We start from the raw sequence: 22,996 nt of genomic DNA, 5'->3' as shown, positions 1-22,996 counted from the left end.
AATGAGTACTGACCTGATTATCAGACGTAAAATATGAATTTCCTAAAAAAGTACATTTTGTAATTAAAATAAAAGTGCTAGCAGGGATGAGGTGTTATCCCCTTGTATAAGACAATGGTCAGGAATACTGCATACAGGTCTGGTGGCTTCATTTTAGGAAGGATGTAACATTTTAGCTGATGGAACGAGTACAGAGTAGGGTAACGAGATTGGTGAGTGGAACAAAGGGTTTCTTTTAACAAGAAAGACTTAAGTTCTGCAAATTGCAGTGCCTGGAGACGAGGTACTTGGGAGGTGATCTGATTGAGGTGTGTAAGCCCTTGAATAGTTTGAGCAAGCTCAGTGCTGATAGGATTCTTCTTCTTCAGATTAAGAACCTGAGGCGGCGTAGATTCAAATTGAGGAAAGGCAGTTGTAGAATAGATGTGCGGAAATTTGCCTTTAGCCAGCGGGTGGTTGATTGGTTGAACATTCTTCCGTCTGTCATGAAAGTTGACAGTTTAAACAAATTTAAGGCAGAACTAGACAAATTTCTGGAGTGAATGGGTGGATGAAATGGAAAGGGCTTTTTGGTGTGGGGCTAATGCTGTATAAGCTTGCTTTGTTGCATCATATGCCTCTACTGATGCTGAGTGCAAAAAAAAAAAAAAAAACCCAGAATATAAAAAAATATATTACCTATAACTTAACAGATTTTCTTTACTTATGACAAATAACCTGTGAAAGTTAAAAAGGCGAAGTTTATATTGCTCTATTAAATTTAATAGGAATCAAGAAGTTATTTTTCCCATACGTTATTAATCTGTTTTGTATGTTTTTGAAAGATTCTTGGATTTCTAGTGGTTCTAGAAGGAACGTTTTGTATGTCTGATAACAATTAAATATTCAAACATTTACTGTTAATGATCTTGTATAGTAATTTGAAACCTTTGATATCCCTCCTTATACATAATGGTTTCATATTATATTTAGACCGATAAGTGTGATATCTATTACTGTAATAATTCTGAATTCCGTCTTGGCGTAGGTATTTTGACTATCCGAATCTGTATTTTTTGGCAATTTGTTTATTAAATTATATAAGTGTAGGGACTAGTACTAACTAGAGACTAGTATAAAGTGACCAGATGTGGATTATGCGGGACAGTCTCGGATTTCAGTCGTTTACCCCGCATTGCAAACTGTCCCGGATTAGACATGTAGCCTCCATACTTAATGGAAAACATAATGCAAATTATTTGCATTATGTTTGCCGGGAACAAATGGTACAACGGGAAGAGTTTTTTTCGGTAGTAAATAAGTTGTGGACGTCAACAATAACAACAACAAAAAAACTGACCGTAGAAACACTGAAAGCAATACTACAAAATAATGAAGAATTATTAAGAAAAATTCACTCAGCGGAAAAAATTATATTTAATTTCACCTGTTTTTATTTTTTCTGTGAAGTTTAGTTCAAAGAAGTATATGCATTTAATTTATATTTGTATGTGAATTTTTTTTATAGATAAAAAATAAATTTCAAAAAATGTGTGTATATTGTTTATAGGGGGTTGTAAAATCCCCACCCTCCAATGTCCCACATTGGAATACTGAAGATCGGGTCACTTTAGACCAGTAGCTACATGGACAACGTAGTTAGAACTTGCTTCGTAATCTAGCGCTGGGGTTATGAAATGGGAGGCATTACTTTTAAAGCTACCCCCCTCGTATGCAGCAGTAATAGTTTATTTATATCACCAGTTACATTATCGATTCAGAAAGAACTCATTCAGAATTTTAACCTGGAAGAATTCATTAATAAGTTTGCTCAATTAAAAAGTACTGAAGTAGAATACATATAAATTTATAAAAAGTAGACCATTTATATTTCAGTAATTGCTAATTAGCTTTATCATTGTGCTCTGTATTTCTCATACTTTTTGAGGGATTTTTGCATCAGTGTCATCATGCTGAATTAATACATATATATTTATTTTTATTTATTTATTATTTTTTTATTAATCTCTCGGGATTCAATTAGAATTTTTCCATCTTCCTAGGACACCCAAAATAAAATTTGCATGGTTCTTCGAAATGCGTTCTACCGATCTTGCTTACATTACCATGTCATATGGCTCTCCCGGTGTATAAACAATTTTTCTCTTTTTTTTTATAAGAATTTCTTATTGATGCTTGAACCAAAGATGTGTATAGTTTCTTTACAAATCTAATGATAATACGTATTATTTGCAATTTGTCTGGCCAAAGATATCCCCACATTACAGGAAGTCTCAACGCTGCACAACACAATCCGCTATTCCCCTATCCTAATTCCCCCGGAGCTAGTTCAATGACATTAAATAATGACAGAAAATCCTTAGCATTCCGAACTTGAAAGGGGATTGCGGGGGAAGCCTGTTAGATAACAGCAAGTTTCGTCCACTTGCTGTATTTTTTGTGGTTATTTGATGTCGTTCATCTCTTAACTTAGGGCCTATGGAGATCACGTTTCTTACAATGGACTTCTTACACCTAGTCACAGTTGGTTACCACTTGCGCAAGGAAGGCCATTCACCGCCCACCATGATGAACTCTTCATGAATCCCCCCCCCCCTATTACACACACACACACACACACACACCTTCCTCTACTGCTGCTGCCTGCCAACGTCATTCACCTCACTTGTCACACTGCATTCTTTGGAGAACATTCACCTTTGTACGTTGTGCGCTGGTTATTCGTATTGTAGGTATAAAGCAAAGTTTCGTTTTGGCTTTGATTATTTAGATTAAGGGATTAATGCACTGATAGAAAAAAGAAGAAAAACCAGGAACGTTCGGATATTGTTTATTATATAAATAAATAATAAATTATCAGTTTAATTAGCCAGAGAAAACACCAGAAAACAAAAACATAACACAACAGAAACATAAATGGAAAGGCCGTGCTCTTTGCTGCCGTTGGAAGCAGAGAGAGAGAGAACAAAGTTAGACGTGAATTAATTAACGTACGTTGATTATGTTGTTACTGTAGGGTGTTAAGCGCATCAGCAACTTAGGCCATATTGCGCCGTACATAATATGCGTGTGTTGTGTGGTCGATTTGCTGGTGGAAAATCTCGAGTTATCGGAGGGGAAACCATGCTACTCTCGCCTGAGACCGACTAACTCAGACGTGTTGTGAAAAAGGTACATAACCGAATCCTGGAAAAGCAGATCGGGTGCAGTGGATTGAAAGCTTTCCGGCCCCGACACAGAAGGTTCCTTGGACGGTTACCATATGTACGTATCTATAAATCAGGACACAGCAAAATTCTGGGACAGCATTGGGAAAATTTACATCAAGGAACGGACGCCAAATGAAATAGCATGTATTATCGTGCACATCAGTACATGATGCCAATGAGTGAATAACAATGGACAAACCTTACTACTCCCCAACACACACAGAGAAAAATATCAATAATTTATTTTGAAAATATTTAATTTCGATATATAAAAAAAATTCATTATGTATATAAAAAAAAATATTCAAGAAAATCAATTATCTCAATAAAATCGAAAATGGAAGAATTCTGTTAATACTGTAATGCACTTGTTGCCTATTAAATTTCATTGTTAGGCTAGTTTTTATGTGCATAAAGCACGCCATCACATTAATATAAGTGTTAATATTGGCAAATGATGTAGGAAAGCAAACTTATAGGCAACAGCCAAAAAAAAAAAAACAAAACAATTTTCACATTACCTATCCATCCTTATAATAATTTACCTCCTTCCTCCTTAAATTTATTAAAACTGTCCACTTCCACAACACACAACATCAGATGGAAACACTAAGCCGGATGGTACAAAAGCGCGCACACTTTGAGTGGGCTGTGGGCCAAGTTCGCGTGACTGCTAAATACGATTAATGATTGGTTTCATTGTCAAAATTATTAATCTAAACTCCTCTGACCTAGTGGTCATGCCAGAGTACAAAGAACATTTTTGTTCCAGCAATCAACTACTCTCTGGCTGAAAGTAAATTACCACATAAATACCAGCATCCATCCTTCCTCGATTTAAATTTATGCTTCCTTATCTGAGCAACAGTAAGGGTAATCATCAGCATTTAGCTTACTCATTCCGTTCCGTTTAACATTTAGTTTACTCTCAGTAAACTAAATGTTAGAAATGTCTAGTGTAACTCGCCTGGTCACACTAGACACTGCTCCTGTCTTCCCATGGTGGGGTTGGAGACCTTGGCAGTAAAGTTAATCTGCCGAAGTCTGAAAGGAGCTAAAATGGATCACGAAGAAAGTTACCCATCACTTGAGCCTCTGAGCTCAATTTCTTCAAGGACACACACCAAACCTACTTTGACACATCCCATTCTAAGAAACAAAGAACACCATCGTTCCAAAAGGAATAGCCCCTGTTCCTAGTAATAAAATTCTCAGTATGAACCCTGTAGCTCTGTTTTCATGTTATTCTCAAACAAGGCAATCGCTATATGTACACTGTCTCCATTTCTTATGGAGAAATGTCTCGAGAATATTGCTGTATCCCCTAAAGTCAATAGCGGATTAAGGTCGGTTGAGGCCCTGGGCGCAGAAGAAAATACTGAGCCCCTTAAAAAAAAAGAGAGAGACAGGGAAAATAAAAATACATGTTAACCATTTTTTTAAATAAATAAAAAATATTGTGTACTATTAATGTTTTATTTCCAATAAAATTTGAATATAATATATGTATAATATAATTAATAATAGCATAATAATAATCAAAGTTTTGAACTAATAGTTGAACATATTAGTTCAACTAATTTGTTGGGGTTTTGGGTATAAAGTTGGGGTTTTGTGTGGACCCTTCAGAAGTCGGGGCCCAGGGCGTGAACCCGGTGCGCCTGCCGTTAAATCCGCCTCTGCCTGAAGTGGTAAAAGCACTCCGCTCTGAAAATTTACATATAGACACTATGGACACTCGAAAGACCTACTCAGAGTTTCAGACTTTGCAGGTATTTCTGTCAGTAGATGTACCAGGCCGACCGGGCTAGCCGGGTGGGTAAAGTGCCTGCCTGCCTGCCTGGCAACCCAAAGGTCGCGGGTTCGAATCCCACCTCAGGCTTGGATCAGAGTAAATGCAAAAACTTTGGGAGGTGCATTATGGCCACAGAAGCCGATGTGCCAACAACTCACATAAAAGGGGAAAAAAAAATGTACCAGTCATAATAACCAGACATATTTAAACATGTGTGGCTGATCGGAGAGCCCGCTGTGACCCTATGTGCCGCCAGTAAGCGAAATCAAATTTGCCGCCTGAAAATATTTGGATTAAAAAATAAAAAAGGCGTAAAAATTATTATTAATTTATTGAAAAATAAAAGAATTACAACATATCTCACATGTATATAATGAAACAACAAACAAAAATAACACAAAATCATTAAATTCTAAATCATAGTTAATTGTACTAATTAAATAAAAGGAAAAGTATAATGCTAAAAAATTATACAAATTTGTTTCTTTGCTTCAAGATGTGTACAAAAATAACACAAAATCATTAAATTCTAAATCATAGTTAATCGTACTAATAAAATAAAAGGAAAATTATAATGCTAAAAAATTATACAAATTTGTTTCTTTGCTTCAAGATGTGCGAATTTATTAAATAATTCATTTAGGTGTATTTGTTCCAAAAGATCATTTTCTATTGAAATTATTGCCAAATTAGAGATTCGTTAGTGCCTCCGTAGACAGGTGGGCAGGAGCAGCAGTGCGCTTCTTGATTAGGTCGGGGTTCGAGCCCGTGACCACCGGATGCGGAAAGGTCAGGGTATGACCACCGCATATACCCGGAGCAATATGGCCTTAGTTGCTAATGCTCCTAAAAACCAAACAACAGAGATTCGGTGTGCAGACATCGTCGATCGTAAATAACTTTTGATTAATTTTAATTTTGAAAAACTTCATTCACATGAGGCAACTGAAACTGGTAAAGATAGAAAAATTCTTAATGCAACTGCTACATTTGGAAATGTATCTGTAAAATCGTTTTTTAAAAATATATTGTAAAACTTCAAATGGAGTAATATTGTGTTTAATATAAATTTGAAGTACTAAGTTCTTCAGATAATGCTAAACTATCAATGTCACTTAATATATAAATCTTTGTAATGATTCAATAAATCATCATCTGATCATTTTTTTAATTCAGAAATATTTTGAAACATTTTAAATATTTCTACATGTTCTTTCATATTTGTAAACCTTTTAGTTAACAAGAAAATTGTTCTGTCCATAATTTGAAAGAAAAAAAGTAATTTTGAAATTTTGTTGCGGATCCAGAATAGCTCATCTCTACTTCGATTACGAAATGGAAATGCCGTTTTTTCAATATTTTCCTTACAGTGCTTACTTCTGGAAACGAAGCTTCAATGCCAATGATAGTAGACATTATTTGCTGAATCGAGAATTTTTGGGACTGACTGCTTCTTCTGTTCTATTTCCTTTAAAATATTCCATGATATTTTGTATGCATTCAAGAGTTTGATATGTATCAGAATCTTTTTTTTTTTTTTTTTTTTTTTACTTATCGGATTAATTTTATTTAAAATACCATGTCAAATAATAATTGAACAAAGAAAAAAGTTACCGCTGTCATTTTTATAAATCTTTTGAAGATCCCCTGAATGCTGTACATTGCCTTGCTAAAATAGTATCATATATCTTATTCTGGCTGAACTACAAATGTGGTGTCTCCATTGTGGGTATGGTCGAAGAATGGAGTGATTGTTCGGTCGAGTTCTGTGATTAGATAATTACTGGGAATGCGTAATTTACTTCCTTTTGCGTTTCTAATTGTTTGATTGGATGCAAATTCGCTTCTGATTTTAGTGTGAAATGCGAAATTATCATGCTGTTGTTTAGTCTCTTCATCGTGTTGCTCCGCTACTTCTGTTATTTTGTTATTCCGTTTGCAAAATGATGGATGTAAGAGTGTAATTGAATGGTATATGAGTGTGAATCTGATAGCTTTGGAATACAAGTGTTTTCAGTGGTGGATGTTTGATGAAATGTACCAGCCGGCATGCGAGGGCTGATGAGGTGAGGAATTTTTTGTTTGTTTTCAAATAGTTTCTTAATGATTTGATGTTTTTTGCAGTAATTGTATGAGTTGTTAGTATTAGGTTCTCTTTACATTAGCAGAGTGTTGGGACAGCAGCTCCCAAAACAAATAAACAAAAAAAAAAAAAAAATAAGAAGAGGAGCATTTCTGTTGATGTGCATGAGCAATTCTCGTTGTTAATGGACATGAATCGTCTAGTACTGTACAGGTGAGAAGAATCAGTGGTTGTATGTAGTTTTAAATTTTTTCTGCTGTTTTCCCATTTCTCTTTCTTCATTTCTTCTAATTCTTGCTTAGTAACATGAATTAAGAGCCAAATTAATTGCCTGAAGACCAGAGGTTCGAACAATGCGTTCCCAGTTAAGTCTCTTGTAATCCGTTCGTTATATGGAAATTTCTTCGTTCTACGGAAACAATTTTAAATGTAATTACCAAGGGGAATTCAAAAAATATTGTCAAATAGAAAATTTCACTATAAAGAAGTTCATTAAACAGAGGTCCGACTTGTATATGTCAAAATAAAATTTGGCGCCCTCCTGAACTGCTGCCATAAGCGACGCTTACCTCGCCTACCCACTTGAGGTGACCCTCGGCTGACGTCCCTGACCATGTGACTATTGTACAGACACATTTGGCCTTCCATGATCCTTTGCGTGAGCAAATTTTTGTATCCCATGGTTCTTTGCATGAAAACAACCACTTGACTAGACTCGTTTTCTCTTTGCCACTAGACAGCTCCACTTGTTTATATTTTACTTTTTCTACCACTAGATGGTACCATATGATTTCTTTATAAAAATTATTTTCTCTGCGGGGATTTAAACTGAGGTCAGGATACTCTATGGTTAGCAGTCTAAGCCACTGAGCGACTGAAGCATTTAATTTCAGTGATGGAAAAGATGTATTGGAACATGATTTTTCTGAGAAGCAATGTCATCTTTTTAAATACAACCTTTCTTTTTTTTTTTTTAATTGTAAGAAGAATTTATAAAGTTAGCATTAGCATTAGTAGAGGCATTTGATGCAAGAAAGCAAGCTTATGCAGCATCAGCCAAAAAAAAAAAAAAAAAAACCCACTTCACCCCTCTGTTCGTTCAAAATACCTGTCCAGCTGAGCCTTAAACTTATTTAGGCTATCAACCTCCACTACAAGGGATGGAAGTCTGTTCCACCAACCAACCACCCGCTGGCTAAAGGCAAATTTCCGCACGTCTATCCTACATCTGTCTTTTCTCAATTTGAATTTATGCCCTCTCAGGTGATTATTCTGAGCTAGAGGAAGAATCCCATCAGCATTGAGTATGCTCAAACCATTCAAGGCTTTATACACCTCTATCAGATCACTCGCTGGTGCCTAGTCTCCAGACACTGTAATTTGCAAAACTTAAGCCTTTCTTCGTAAGAGCACCCCTTTGTTCCATTCACTAATCTTGTTGCCCTTCTCTGTACTCGTTCCAGCAGCTCTACATCCTTCTTGAAATGAGGCCTCCAGACCTGTATACAGTACTCTAGGTGTGGCCTGACCATTGCCTTATACAAGGGAATAATCACCTCCTTATCCCTGCTGGAAAAATTCCTATATATCATTGACAATACTCCATGAGCTACTCTTGCAGCCCATCTGCACTGCTCAGGGAACTTCATATCTGCCTGCACAACCACCCCCAAGTCCCTTTCATTCTCTACCACTGTCAGTGTAGTACCACAGAGTTGATACGTTGCTCTGGGGTTGCTGTTTCCCATGTGTAGTACTTTACATTTGTCAATGTTAAACTTCATTTGCCACCTCTCAGCCCATCTGCTCAACCTTTCCAGATCCTGTTGCAGCAGCATAGTGTCAGTAGTGTCCTTGACAACCCTGCCAACCTTTGTATCGTCTGAAGTTTGAAATTAAACATCCTTTCAGTGAAATAGAGAATGACTCATCTCTAACAGTGTCTCGCCACTCTCTGTCTTAAAGATGTACTGTTTCTGCTGCATGCCTTTTCTACAGATACTTCCTGTTCTTCTGAATTGGCTCCTATAATTCCTGCTATCTCTCTTTCAAAACTGTCTCAACACGTGCCGCCACCAGCCAACATCCATTTACTGTCCAACTTCAAACTTGCAGAACCAACTTTTCATCTTCCTTGCTTAATCATCCAACTGCCCTTTTCTGGAACAACTTTCTTTCATACGTATTTCCTGAAAATTACAGTCTACAGAAGTTCAAGTCTAATGTTAACAAATATCTTCTTTCGTCTTCTCAACCTCCAACTGCAACAGTGGAATCTCCTTCTGATAGACTGCAACAGTGGAATCACCTTCAAGATAATGTTAAAGCGCCTGTATATCCATGCCGTCAAAAGGATTTAATCCAGTTTTTGAAAATGGAAAATAACCTTGCCTGCAGTGATATCAATGGTTTAATGGACTCACTTTGATTATAACCCTCAAGACTGGAGACTCTTCATAGATTCTTCTGAATTGAAATTAAAAGTAATGCTATTATATAATAGCAACATACTGCCATAAATTCAAATAGGCCATTCAGTTCATATGAAAGAGTCATACTATAATATGAAGTTTGTTATTGAATCCATCAACAGTAGCCTAGTGGTCAGGGGGCCGCCGTAGCCTAGTGGTCAGGCGTGCAGGTGCATAAGTGCACGTGCCTTGAGTGACCGGGGTTCAAGCCCGTGATGGTGCTGTTTCTTGTATTCTGTTTATCTTGTGAACTCCTCTGACTGTTTGGTCATCCTGGAGTATAAACAGAAAATTTAATTTAATTTAACCAAGGAGTACCAATGGCAAATTAGTGATGACTTAAGTTTTTGCCAGCTTGTTAGGAATGCAGCAGGGAAACACAAAATTTTTCTGTTTTCTCAGTGAATGGGACAGTAGAGCATGGTCTTCTCGTTACACAAAAAAAGCCTGGCCTTTAAGGCAATCACTCGATCCAGGGACGATAAAAAAAATTGACTGACTAGTGCATTGCTTGTCCGAATTCTTACTTATCCACTTCATAAAAAAAAAAAAAAAAAAACACGCACGCACACACAATCACAGGAAAAAATGCATCTGAAGGGAAAAACTCATTGTTCACTTTTTCAGTATCTGTAGCCCACGACTATATTGGAGTAAAAAATACATGCAAGAAAAAAAAAAAATTCACAATCACAAAAAATGCAACTTATGAAGAAGTCAATTTTTATTACATCCGTCTATAGCCAAATGAAGGCAGCAGAGATACCACCTTAGTGAGAGATGATGATGAACAACAGCTGTTATTTGTTGTTATTTGGTTTTTAGGAGCATTAGCAACTAAGGCCATATTGCTCCCGGGATATGCGATGGTCATTTCCTGACCTTTCCTCATCCTCCGTATTTGGTAGTCACGGGCTCGAACCCCGGTCAATGAACAACAGCAAACCACACTCGAGGAAAATTTTGAAATCAAATTTCTCAAAAGTGAAACTTTGTTACAAAAAAGTTTGATTTCTGGATGATTTCATAGAAATTCTAGATGTCAAAAAGAATATATTTCGTTTAGCGGGACAAATTGTGCACGTGAACATGCAAAATCACAATTTCTACAGTGTCTATGATATTCCTTTCTAAACGCTGTACGGTTCGCAAAAACCGTACAATATAGTTTTAGACATCTTAGCCAGCTGCAAACTGCATAACTGCTCAACATCATTTTTCCCATACAGTCCTTGCCATGATTTCTGAACTTTGGAAATACTAAGAGACTCTTAACTTTCCCATTTCACTGAAATTTGCCTAAATAAAGGTAATATAAGTTTCTTATTGTCACTGTAATTCTTTCGTTGTGTAATTTCTCTATCTCTATTTATTGGATGATTGTTTTCTACATCAGCATGTTCGTGAGGCAACAAGAGGGATACTCTTGATATGATTATCAGTAGTGATTCTTCATGCATTAAGAACCTGCAGATAAATGAACCACTAGGTGGCAGTGATCACAGTGTGTTGAAGTGGGATTTACTCAAGGAGGTAAGTACCATCAGAGGTAAAGGGAAGGGTTTTTGTTTTCGTAAAGGCGACTATGATGGTCTGAGACAATATTTAAATTCTATACAGTGGGACCAACTGATGATGTTACCAACTCAAAATGGGAAGCATTCAAGGAACTAATCTTGGAGGCTACCATGCTTTACATACCAACTAAGAAATATTGTTCAAGGTTTAGGCCTAAATGGTTGTCAGATGAACTAATGAGACGTGTGGCAGAGAAGAAAAATGCATGTGATACATACAAATTAATGGGTGACATGGAAGCCTATGATAGATATAAGTTGGTCTGTAACCAAGTCACAAAGGAGATTAGGCAGGCAAAAGCAGACTACGAAAAATCCTTGGCAAAGGATGCAAAGAAAAACAGAAAAGAGTTCTTTACATATTTAAACTCGAGAAGGAAAGGGATGAATCAGATTGGTCCACTGGATATTGATAGTTCAACAATTGAGGATCCTGCTCAGGTGGCTAACAATCTAAACGAGTATTTTGCATCTACATTCACGCATGAGGAGTTATTCAGGAAGGAGAATGATGTAGGTAAAGTAAACATTGGCAGTGAGCTGGATGATTTTGTAATAACTGAGAGGAAAGTGGAGGAGAGATTGTTGAGGATAAACATAAAAAAGGCACCTGGGGTGGATGGGATCTATCCAGTTATATTAAAGGAGGCAGCAAAGGAAGTAAGCAAACCCCTAGCCATAATTATGAGAGCTTCTTTGGACTCAGGGGAGGTACCCATAGACTGGAGATGTGCAAATGTAACCCCAATTCACAAAGGAGGATCAAAGGCTGACACAAGTAATTATAGACCTGTTAGTTTAACTTCTGTTCCAGGTAAATTAATGGAGGCACTGGTTAAAGAAGCACTGCAGGATCATCTAGACAAGAATTCAGTTATAGCTCAGATGCAGCATGGTTTTGTTAAGGGCAGGTCTTGCCTGACCAATTTGATTGGATACTATGATGTAGTCACAAAAGAATTGGATGCAGGGAATAACTTTGATATTATATATTTGGATCTTAGAAAGGCTTTTGATACTGTTGCACATGGAAGACTGCTGCACAAATGGGAGCAGTGTGGAATTGGAGGCAAATTGCTGCTATGGATAAGGGGATGGTTGAGTGGCAGAAGACAGAGAGTGGTAATCAATGGACACTGCTCAACGTGGACTAATGTTATTAGTGGAGTTCCTCAGGGTTCAGTGTTGGGTCCGTTGTTGTTTTCGGTGTTTATGAATGATATTGATGATGGGATATCAAGTTTAATGTCCAAGTTTGCAGATGATACAAAGGTTGGCAGGGTTGTTAAGGACACTAATGACGCTATGCTGCTGCAACAGGATCTGGAAAGGTTGAACAGATGGGCTGAGAGGTGGCAAATGAAGTTTAACATTGACAAATGTAAAGTACTACATATGGGAAACAGTAACCCCAGAGCAACGTATCAACTCCGTCGTACTACACTGACAGTGGTGGAGAATGAAAAGGACCTGGGGGTAATTGTGCAGGCAGATATGAAGTTCTCTGAGCAGTGCAGACGAGCTGCAAGAGTAGCTCATGGTGCCTTGTCAATGATATACAGGAATTTTTCTAGCAGGGATAAGGAGGTGATTATTCCCTTGTATAAGGCAATGGTTAGGCCACATCTTGAGTACTGTATACAGGTCTGGAGGCCTCATTTCAAGAAGGATGTAGAGCTGCTGGAACGGGTACAGAGAAGGGCAACAAGATTAGTGAATGGAACAAAGGGTTGCTCTTAAGAAGAAAGGCTTAAGTTTTGCAAATTACAGTGTCTGGAGACTAGGCACCGGCGAGGTGATCTGATAGAGGTGTATAAGGCTTTGAATGGTTTGGGCATGCTCAATGCCAATGGGATTCTTCATCTTGCTCAGAATAATCACCTCAGAGGGCATAAATTCAAATTGAGGAAGGACGCATGTCGGATAGATGTGTGGAAATTTGCCTTTGGCCAGCGGGTGGTTGGTTGGTTGGCGGAACCGACTTCCATCACTTGTTGTTGAAGTTGATAGCCTAAACAAATTTAAAGCTCAACTGGACAGGTATTTCGAACGAACGGAGGGGTGAAATGGGAGTGGTGTGTTTTTTTTTTTTTTTTGGCTGAAGCTGAATAAGCTTGCTTTCTTGCATCATATGCCTCTACTAATGCTAATGCTAATCTCACTGAGGATGTTTATTTTCAAACTTTATAATTTCTTCGTACAGTTTTAAAAAATATGGTTGTATTTAAAAAGATTACATTACTTCTCAGAAAAGCTGAAAATGAAAAATGCACTATTAATTTGTTCATTTAACTTTATTTCTCTTTAGAATAAAAATATGTCAAGTTACGTTCTAACTTTTCCATCATTTTCATTCAATTGCTCAGTGGTTTAGGCTGCATAAGTACTATAGATTCTAATATCTTTTGTGTTTGGAGTTGTTCATAAAAAAAATTACAATTTCTTGATATCCAGCTTTTTAAGTCAAAAGTTGGCAGCTAGGCATTGTGTTCAAGTGCAATATCCTTTTTTTTTTTTTCAAGCACTTAAATTTTCCACATATATACACGCACAGTGCATAAGGCCTTATTGGGTATGGCCTGCTCCGCGACATATGCTTTGTTGTTATAGTCTGTGTCATAATTTCAATTAAAATAGTTAAGTTAGTCTTATAGCACTATACATGTACTTGAATGAGGCAGAACCTCCGGTTGGGGGAACCCCCGGTGCTGTGTTACCAATAATACTATACACTATACCTGAATACTACTACACATGTGTAATACAATTAGAATAGTAATAATACTGTGCAGTTCCTACTAATAATGCAATAAATGTGCATTTATAGAATTCGTTGAGGAATTGGATAAGCAATATTTGACAAATCTCAGTAATATGAGATGCTAAGTAGATAAAGAATCAGATTGCTTCCTTGCATCATTACATCATTTTAATACTAATACTTTCATCTGTGAGGTGTACAATGCATATTGGAGGATAGCGAACATGAAATCTGTATTTGATAGCAATATGATTTTATTATTGTAACTATATGCAACCATAGTTACAATTATTGTAACCATATGCAAAGTACTGCATATGGGTAGCAGTAACTGAAGAGAAACCTACCAACTGTGTGGTACTACACTCAGGGAAGTGGAAAGTGAAAAAGACCTGAGGGTAATTGTGCAGTCAAATATGAAGTTTGCTGAGCAGTGCAGATGGGCTGCCAGAGCAGGTCATGGAGTCTTGTCAATGATATATAGGAATTTTTCCGACAGGAATGTGACTATCCTGTTATACAAGGCAGTGGTCAGGTCACACCTAGAGTACTGTGTTCAGGTCTGGCGGCCTCATTTTAGGAAGAATGTAGAGTTGCTAGAATGAGTACAAAGTTGGTGAGAGGAACAAAGCTCTTACAAAGAAAGGCTTAAGTTTTGTAAATGGCTGGAAAGTAGGCACTGGCGAGGTGATCTGATTGAGGTGTATAAGGCCTTGAATGGGTTGAGCAAGCTGAATGCTGATGGGATTCTTCCTCTTGCTCAGATTAAGAACCTGAGGGGGCACAGATTCAAATTGAGGAAAGACAGTTGAAGAATAGAAGTGCAGAAATTTGCCTTCAGGTAGTTGATTGGTGGAACAGATTTCTATATTTTGTTGTGGAAGTTAATAGCCTAAATAAATTTAAGGCTGAGCTGGACAGGCATTTGGAACAAATGGAGGGCGAAATGGGAGGGGGTTTTTTTTTTTAGCTGATGCTGCATAAGCTTGCTTTCTTGCATTGTATGCCTCTACTAATGCTAATGTGAATTTGTGGTCATTAGAAATGGTTTGTTTATTAATTATTTGTTATTATTACTTAAAATACATTTTTTTAATGTTTTAGAAATGGAAACGGAATGCTTCCCAACAGTTTCAATAACAACAGCACCAGGACAGTCCGATTTTACAGATGTACTGATTAAACAAGAACCACCATCGCCACCACCATTACAGCCATCATCACCCAAGCCATCACTTTCACCTGAAAAATCTCCATCACTTCTGAATGCATCATCACTCTCATTAGCATCTACATCATCACTGCATCCGCATAGCCTTCTTAAGCAACCAACCATTGTCTTAGCTACTCGTCCTACATGCTCATCGTCATCATCGCCGTTATCATCACCATCACAGAAGACACAAGACCAGCTGGTGTTCCCCAAAGTCAACTTCAAATTAGAACCACAGTTACCACGTAAGTATTATCAATAGTATAAAGGTAGTTTCACTATCCTTTCACATTTATGGTGCTGCCTTCTGTGTTTCAAATTTAGTTGCAAAAGCAAACTCAATTTTCATGCAACTTCCTTTGATTTTCCTACTTTGTGCCCAATTTCTATATCACAAACAGATTATGAAGAATGATTAACTTTTCAGACAAGGCAGGCAGACACTTGATTTTGATGGTTCCTGTGTATGTGAGATATCACAGATATCTAAGATATCACAGATGGTTCCTGTGTATGTGAGATATCTAAGAGGTATGTTATCTGTAGTGAAATGAATGATATTGAAGTTAGTCATATTGAAAACATTGTTATATAATATGATGCAAAGCTAAGGAAATGTCATGAGCTTCAGCTGAAAGTTCTCTCAGTTTTGATTATTTGTGACAATTGAGAAATTTAACATATTTTGTCTATCTAAGGCTGGAGAGACTATGTATGGATTATATGGTAGACTGTTTCTCATCATATGGAATATGAATTGTCTATTGTAATTACAATAGACAATTTGTATAGATTACAATTGTCTGTTGTAATCTAGTAAAGGAAAGAAATATCTTCAAAACTTAAGGGGTGTATTTCAGAGGAAATGTACAAGAATTTTTGCAAATCCTTTTGGATCAGCTTTAAGTACTTTGGATAAGTATGAAGGTGAATCAAATACAGACAAACTTTGGATTGTCTGCATTTCAATTATGTATTGCCACAGGTGTAGATTTAGGGATCAGTACTTCTGTAGCCGAGTGGTCAAGAGCAGGAGTGCAGTAGCACATGCTCTTTGAGTAGACCGGGGTTCAAGCCTCTGATTGCTGAATGCGGTCGATCTGCCAACCTGCACTGGACCAGTGTAGCAGATTATGGTCCATTTCCCTCAGCATGAATTGTTGAGGCGGCTTCCATCCTGCAGTGGGTTGATAATGGCTGCACTTTACCTTTTACTAATGCTTCTGCTGAACAATGGAGTACATTAGCTGTCTTGTATGCATGTGAAGCTGTGTAGCAGCAGGTGCATCCAAACTGGGGAAATGCAGTGTTATTCAGTTTCTTAAAGAAGGCATTTCACCTGCGAAAATTCACTGGCATATGGGTAAAAGTGTGCTGAAAACTGAACGCTGTGCCAACTAGCACACACATGACCAATGACAATCTCTATTGTGAAATAAGAGCAGCACTGGAAGATGCCATCTATTTATATAAAACATTTAGGTATGCTGCCCAAATTTTTCAACTGCTAATTGTTGCCAGCACCCATTCACGTGGTACACCTCGCATGACCACCATACTGGGCATTCTTTATTAATTTTTATACTAATGTTTTTTGACTGAAGAAAGGCAACCTATGCCTGAAAGCTATCTATATATTTTTATTTTAACTGTTTATTTTATATATCTTCAATTTTAATAAATCGTTCTAAGTTTTAAAAAGTGTTTGTTTGTTTGTTATTTGGTTTTTAGGAGCATTAGCAACTAAGGCCATATTGCTCCGGGAATATGCGGTGGTCATTCCCTGACCTTTCCGCATCCTCCGTATTTGGTGGTCACGGGCTCGAACCCCGGTCTAATCAAGAAGAGTGTGCTACGCACTGCTGCTCCTTCCCACCTGGCTACGGAGGCGGCTTTAAAAAGTGTAAAATTAGCTGAACAGTGTGTAAGAACTTTGAGAAAATGTAGGAGAAATGCTAATGAAACATTAGAGGAGAGATCTAATAGACCAAGAGACCGAAATGAGACTCTACAACTATGAAGATGGACAGAAAACATTGAAGAAAGAGAAGCAAGATTGGAAATGAGAAGATGGGTTAAATGCTGTAGGACTAATCAAATAGAAGTACTGGATGTGAATAATCAACAAGCTGTAATTCATGTGGAAGAGCATGACATAGGAAATGTGTTACCATTGTGAGTATTACAATGCAAGCTATTGGGTACATGAGTTAAACACATCGAATAAATACACTAAATGTTGTCATGATAGCCCACTGTCTGAGACAACTGCTCTATTACGAGAGCTGTTTACAGGGGATACACATGAAGCAAATAACTACAGAGAACATATACAAGAGTACAACTCAGCAATGGTGTTCGCATCAATGGGTGCAGAGATTAAATCACTGCCTGGAAATAGTCCATACTGTTTTGGAATACATGGCCAGATTTACCATTTGGTCTCACTGCTATATCCAAATGAGGCAAATAAGCCAGGATATGGACAACTTTATATTTTCAATTCTGCTGAAGCAACAACAAAACAACTTGAAAAACAATCAAAGCAAGGGTGTACGGCTGAAGTAATGCAACAATTGAACATGATGCTGCTACAAGTTAACCCATTTGCTGAGTTATATAAACAAATGCATCAAATAACCCAGGCCAATCCAACAATGAATGTGCGCATGGCATTTATAGAAGACCTGGACTTAGATAAGAGACTATATAATGCACCTACATCCTGACAGCATGAACAGAAAACATCCTCTCAACGGCACTCCTGTGGAAGAAAATTGCTTGATGATGAGAGAGGTCAGAAGAGGATGGCTAGAATTGTGCAAGCAAACAGACCGGCCACAATGTCGCACATCACGTCAGAATACAGTGAAACTTCTCCTAACGGACACCTCTCGTTAACGGACATTTTCAAATTCCCCAACTCACCTCCATTGGTTTTAACGTGTTTGCAGCTTCTGTCTAGCGGACATTCTCTGTAACGGACGCGGACAGGCAATCTGCACTGTTTCGTTTAGATTAGTACTTAATTTGATCTCCCCATAACGGACAGCGGGCGAGCTCACGGCCCTTTTTCTAGGAACGTTTCTTCCACGTATTGCCTCAATCGTGTGTTTATTTTCTATTTCCGATTCTCTGAATTTTATCAAGGTTTACGTCGCGGTTCTAAACCCTTTTTCAAGAATTTTAAGGCACGTGTAAAACTTCTGATGAATTCGGTGTGTGCAGGGAGGGGGAGGAATATGGTCGGCCTTTCGTCTTTTCAGTTTCAGTTTTCAGTTTTGTTCAGTGTCGTGTGAAGTGCACAATGTCTTCTCGTAAACATTTAACTTTAAAAGATAGTCGAACTCATTAATGTGTATGATCGGCAAAAAACTAGTGTTCGCAATCTCGCTGTAAAATTCAAAATCGGGAAGACGCAGGTAAGCGACATCCTAAAGAAAAAAAATGAACTGCTCAAACAATTTTGGCAACACGTAAATGATCAGGTTCGAAATCATTCCCGAAAACTGTTGTACTTCAAATTTGTCGCGCATGTGCTAAAAAAATTCCCATTAATGGGCCTATTATTAGGGAAAAGGCTTTGGAGGTTGCGAAATCTATGGGAGTAAATGAGTTCAAAGCTTCTGTGGGATGGCTAGACAAGTTCAAAACTCGGCATAAAATTTCTTGGAAAACCGTAAGTGGTGAAGGTGGATCTGTTGATACTGGAGTTGTAACAGAGTGGACCATCAAATTGGAAGATTTATGTCGTGATTTTGAAGCTAAGGATATTTACAACTGTGACGAAACAGGATTGTTTTTTTAAAGCTCTTCCTGAAAACACGAGTCTAAAAAACGAAAAGTGCCAGGGCGGAAAAATTTCTAAGGAACGCTTGACTGTACTATTGTGTACAAATATGCTGGGAGACTTTGAACAACCTCTTGTTATAGGAAACCCACAAAATCCTCGTTGTTTCAAGGGCATAAAGTTGAATCTTTTGGATGTTGACTGGAAGTCTAATAAAAAAGCGTGGATGACACGAGATATCATGAGCGAATGGATAAGTCACTTTAACCAAAACATGATTCGTCAAAACAGAAAAATTATTCTTTTCATGGATAATGCTGCATCTCACCGCACATTGAATTGTCCAACATTCAAATCGTTTTTCTGCCACCAAACACATCTGCAGAGTGTCAGCCCTTGGATCAAGGGATAATAAAAAATTTTAAACTTCACTACAGAAAACGTGTTTTAAGACATCTCATTGCAAACATGAACGATGTAACTGTGCGAGTGACCTTGCAAAGAAAATCAGCATCCTAGATGCGATTCAATGGATTTACTCTTCAGTAAACGCAATTAGAAAACAAACTGTCATGAACTGTTTTGTAAAGTCTGGCTTCTCAAACGCAAAAGATGAAGTTGTGAACAGCAATGTGGAGCACCAAGAAGAACAAGAACTTCAACATCTATTGATAATGTACGATACTTCCGCTACAAGTGACCCTGGCTACAAAGATATAGACTCAAACCTCACTACAGAAGATGGTGCTCTAGATATCAACGACATTATCATCGATATTTTTCAAGAAGTTCCTCATGAGGATGAAGAAATGGAAGGAGGTCATTCTGTCGAAGAACATATTAACGACAAACCACCGATGAAAATTGAAGAAGCGCTCATACAAATAAATCGTTTCAAAATGTTTTTCGCTGCTGAAGAAGATACTGAAGGACTTTCGATGGTTTCTTCACTCCAAACAAATGTTGAAAACAAAATTATCAGCCGGAAGAAGGTGCAGAAGAAAATAAGTGATTACTGTATGTATTTTTCTTAAGATAAAGTCATAATATGCATAGCACAATTGTATACATATTATTTACAAAAATAGTGTGCAAAATCTTTATATAATTTAATTTAATTTTACATTAAACGTTTAACGATTTTTCTTTCTTTCTTTTTTTTTTTTCTCCCTCAGACTTCTTGTTAGCGGACACTTCTCTCTAACGGACACATTTTCGTTCCCCATGGCTGTCCGTTAAAGGGAAGTTTCACTGTATAACCTTGGTGTGCAGAACAAAATATCTCAACGAACCACTAATCGCACTTTGTCACGAATGGTCTGCAACAGCTGATGGCCACATTGTGTACCTTTGTTATCAATGAAGAACAAGAGAGCACGCCTCCCGTGGGCAAAGCAACACCAGCACTGGACTATCAAGGATTGGAAAACAATTGCTTGGTTTGATGAGTCAAAGTTTCTGGTGCATCATGTTGATGAATCACGTCTGAATGCCACATCGTACCTAAACATCGTTGCTGACCAAGTGCATCCATTCATGTTGACAGCTTATCCTCAGTCAGATGGTTATTTCCAGCAGGATAATGCGCCGATGCAAAAAGCACGAATCACTATGGAATGGTTCCAGGAACATGACAATGAGTTTACTTTGCTGCAGTGGCCCACTCAGTCCTTCGATCTCAATCCTATTGAACATCTTTGGGATGAGCTGGAAAAGGATGTTCACTGCAGGCCTACACCTCCGTCGAATCTCAAGGAACTCATGATACGCTCATTTCTGCATGGTACTCCATTCCTGCACGTTTTCAGCATCTTGTTCAGTCCATGCCTAGACAAATTCAGGCAGTTTTGAAGGCTAAAGGAGGATCAACATGCTATTAGCTAGGTGTACCTAATAAAGTGGCAGCACAGCATGATCATCATAGGTTGACTATTGATGATTATGCTCAGGTAGCTGATAAACTGAATGAGTATTTTGCATTTACTTTCACACATGAGTAGTTATTCAAATGAGGGGAATGCCAGAAGTTTATGAAACTCTAACAGGCAGCTAAGTGATTTTGTAATAACTCAAAGCAAAGTGGGGGAGAAATTGTTGAAGTTAAACATAAGGAAGGCACCTTGGGTGGATGGGATCTATCTAGTTATATTAAAGGAGGTAGCAAATGAAGTAAGCAAACCCTTAGCCATAATTATGAGAGCTTCCTTGGACTCAGGGGAGGTGCCCCATGGACTGGAAGTGTGCAAACGTATCACCATCACAAAGGGGGTTCAAAAGGTGACACAAGTAACTATAGACCTGTCAGTTTAACTTGTGTTCTGGGGAAAATAATGGAATCACTGGTTAAAGAAGCATTGCAGGATCATCTAGCCAAGACTGCAGTAATAGTTAAGACATAGCATGGGTTTGTTAAATGGAAGTCTTGTGTGACCAATTTGATTGGATACTATGATGTGGTTACAAAGGAACTGAATGTCAAAAATAATTTTGATATCATATACTTGGATTTCAAGAAAGCTTTTAATACCGTTGCGCATGGAAGACTGTTGTACAAATTGGAGAAGTATGGTATTAATGGCAAGTTGCTACAATGGATAAAGGGACGGTTGAGTGGGAGATGACAGAGAGTGGTAATCAATGGACACTGCTCTTTGTGGACAAATGTTATTAGTGGAGTTTCCCAGAGTTTGGTGATGGGCCCATTGTTGTTTTGTGTATTAAACAATGATATTGATGAAAGTATATCAGGATTAATGTCCAAGTTTGCAGATGGTACAAAGGTTGGCAGAGCTGTTAACGACAGTAAAGACAGTATGCTGCTCCAACTGGATCTAGATAAGTTGGGCCAATGGGTTGAGAAGTGGCAACTGAAGTTTAACATTGAGAAATGCAAATACTGTATATGGGTAGCAATAACCTAAGAGAAACGTACCAGCTGTGTGGTACTATACTCAGGGAAGTGGAAAGTGAAAAAGACCCGGTAGTAATTGTGCAGTCAAATATGAAGTTCGCTGCGCTGTGCAGACAGGCTGCCAGGGCAGGTCATGGAGTCTTTTCAGTGATATATAGGAATTTTGCTTGCAGGGACAGGGAGGTGATTATCACGTTGTTCAGGGCAGTGGTCAGGCCACAACTAGAGTACTGTGTAGAGGGGCCTCATTTTAGGAAGGATATAAAGTTGCTAGAATGAGTACAAAGAAGGGCAAAAAGATTGGTGAGGGGAACAAAGGGGTGCCGTTAAAAAGAAAGTAGTAGTAGTAATAGTACAGGTCACTGTTGAAAAAAAGCCGTGAATTAGGGTTGAATTTGAAAGTGTCTGCAATTCTGCCCAGACGCAATAGGAGGGAGTATATGATGAGAGCCTTGTCGATCAATTTGGCCCTGGAAAGATTGTGCAAGGCTCAAGGGGTAGAATTTTTTTCAGCCTGGTCAGTACTTGTTAACCAGAGAGATTGCTTCTACAGGAATGGGATACACTTAAATAGAAAGGGTGCAAGAATATTTGCTGATGCTATCGAGGCAGTGTTAGGTGGGTCAGAAAACTGCTAGCTTGGGGGATACAAGGACTAATAGATTAACAGTAGCCACTGGCAGAGGTGAAAGTGAAAGTGATATCTGACTGCACAATTACTCCCAGGCCTTTTACATTTTCTACCACCTTAAGTGTAGTACCACACAGTTGGTACGTTTCTCTGGTGTTACTTCTACCCATATGCAGTACTTTGCATTTGTCAAGGTTAAACTTCAGTTGCCACTTCTTAGCCCATCTGCCCAAATTATCTAGATCCTGTTGCAGTAGCACATTGCCATTACTGTCATTAACAACCCTGCCAACCTTTGTATCATCTGCAAACTTCGACACTAAGTCTGATATACCTTCATCAATATCATTGATAAATATACAAAACAACAGAGGACCCAACACCGAACTTCGTGGACTAAAAACATTAGTCTATGAAGAGCAGCACCCATTAATTACCACCCTCTGTCTTCTCCCACTCAACCATCCTTTTATCCATTGTAGCAACTTACCCTTAATACCATTCTGCTCCAATTTGTACAATAGTCTTCCATATGCAACAGTGTCAAAAGCTTTC

General features: G+C 38.0%; 1 protein-coding gene across 1 annotated transcript in view; it reads left to right on the top strand.

The window, feature by feature from the left end:
• The window catches only part of LOC150084516 (cyclic AMP-responsive element-binding protein 3-like protein 1), a 266,005-nt gene that overhangs the window by 205,641 nt on the left and 37,368 nt on the right, over positions 1–22,996 (top strand). Inside the window, exon 3 of the mRNA XM_090376271.1 lies at positions 15,001–15,354. Within this exon, the coding sequence (XP_090232397.1) occupies positions 15,001–15,354 (354 nt within the window). The remainder of the gene's footprint in view (positions 1–15,000; positions 15,355–22,996) is intronic.

The sequence above is a fragment of the Mastigoproctus giganteus genome, chromosome 6 (assembly GCF_048544385.1).
Source record: "Mastigoproctus giganteus isolate SK-2022 chromosome 6, ASM4854438v1, whole genome shotgun sequence".
NCBI lineage: Eukaryota > Metazoa > Arthropoda > Arachnida > Uropygi > Thelyphonidae > Mastigoproctus > Mastigoproctus giganteus.
The sequence above is the reverse complement of the archived record's forward strand: the minus strand, read 5'-3'. Positions and strand labels throughout refer to the sequence as shown.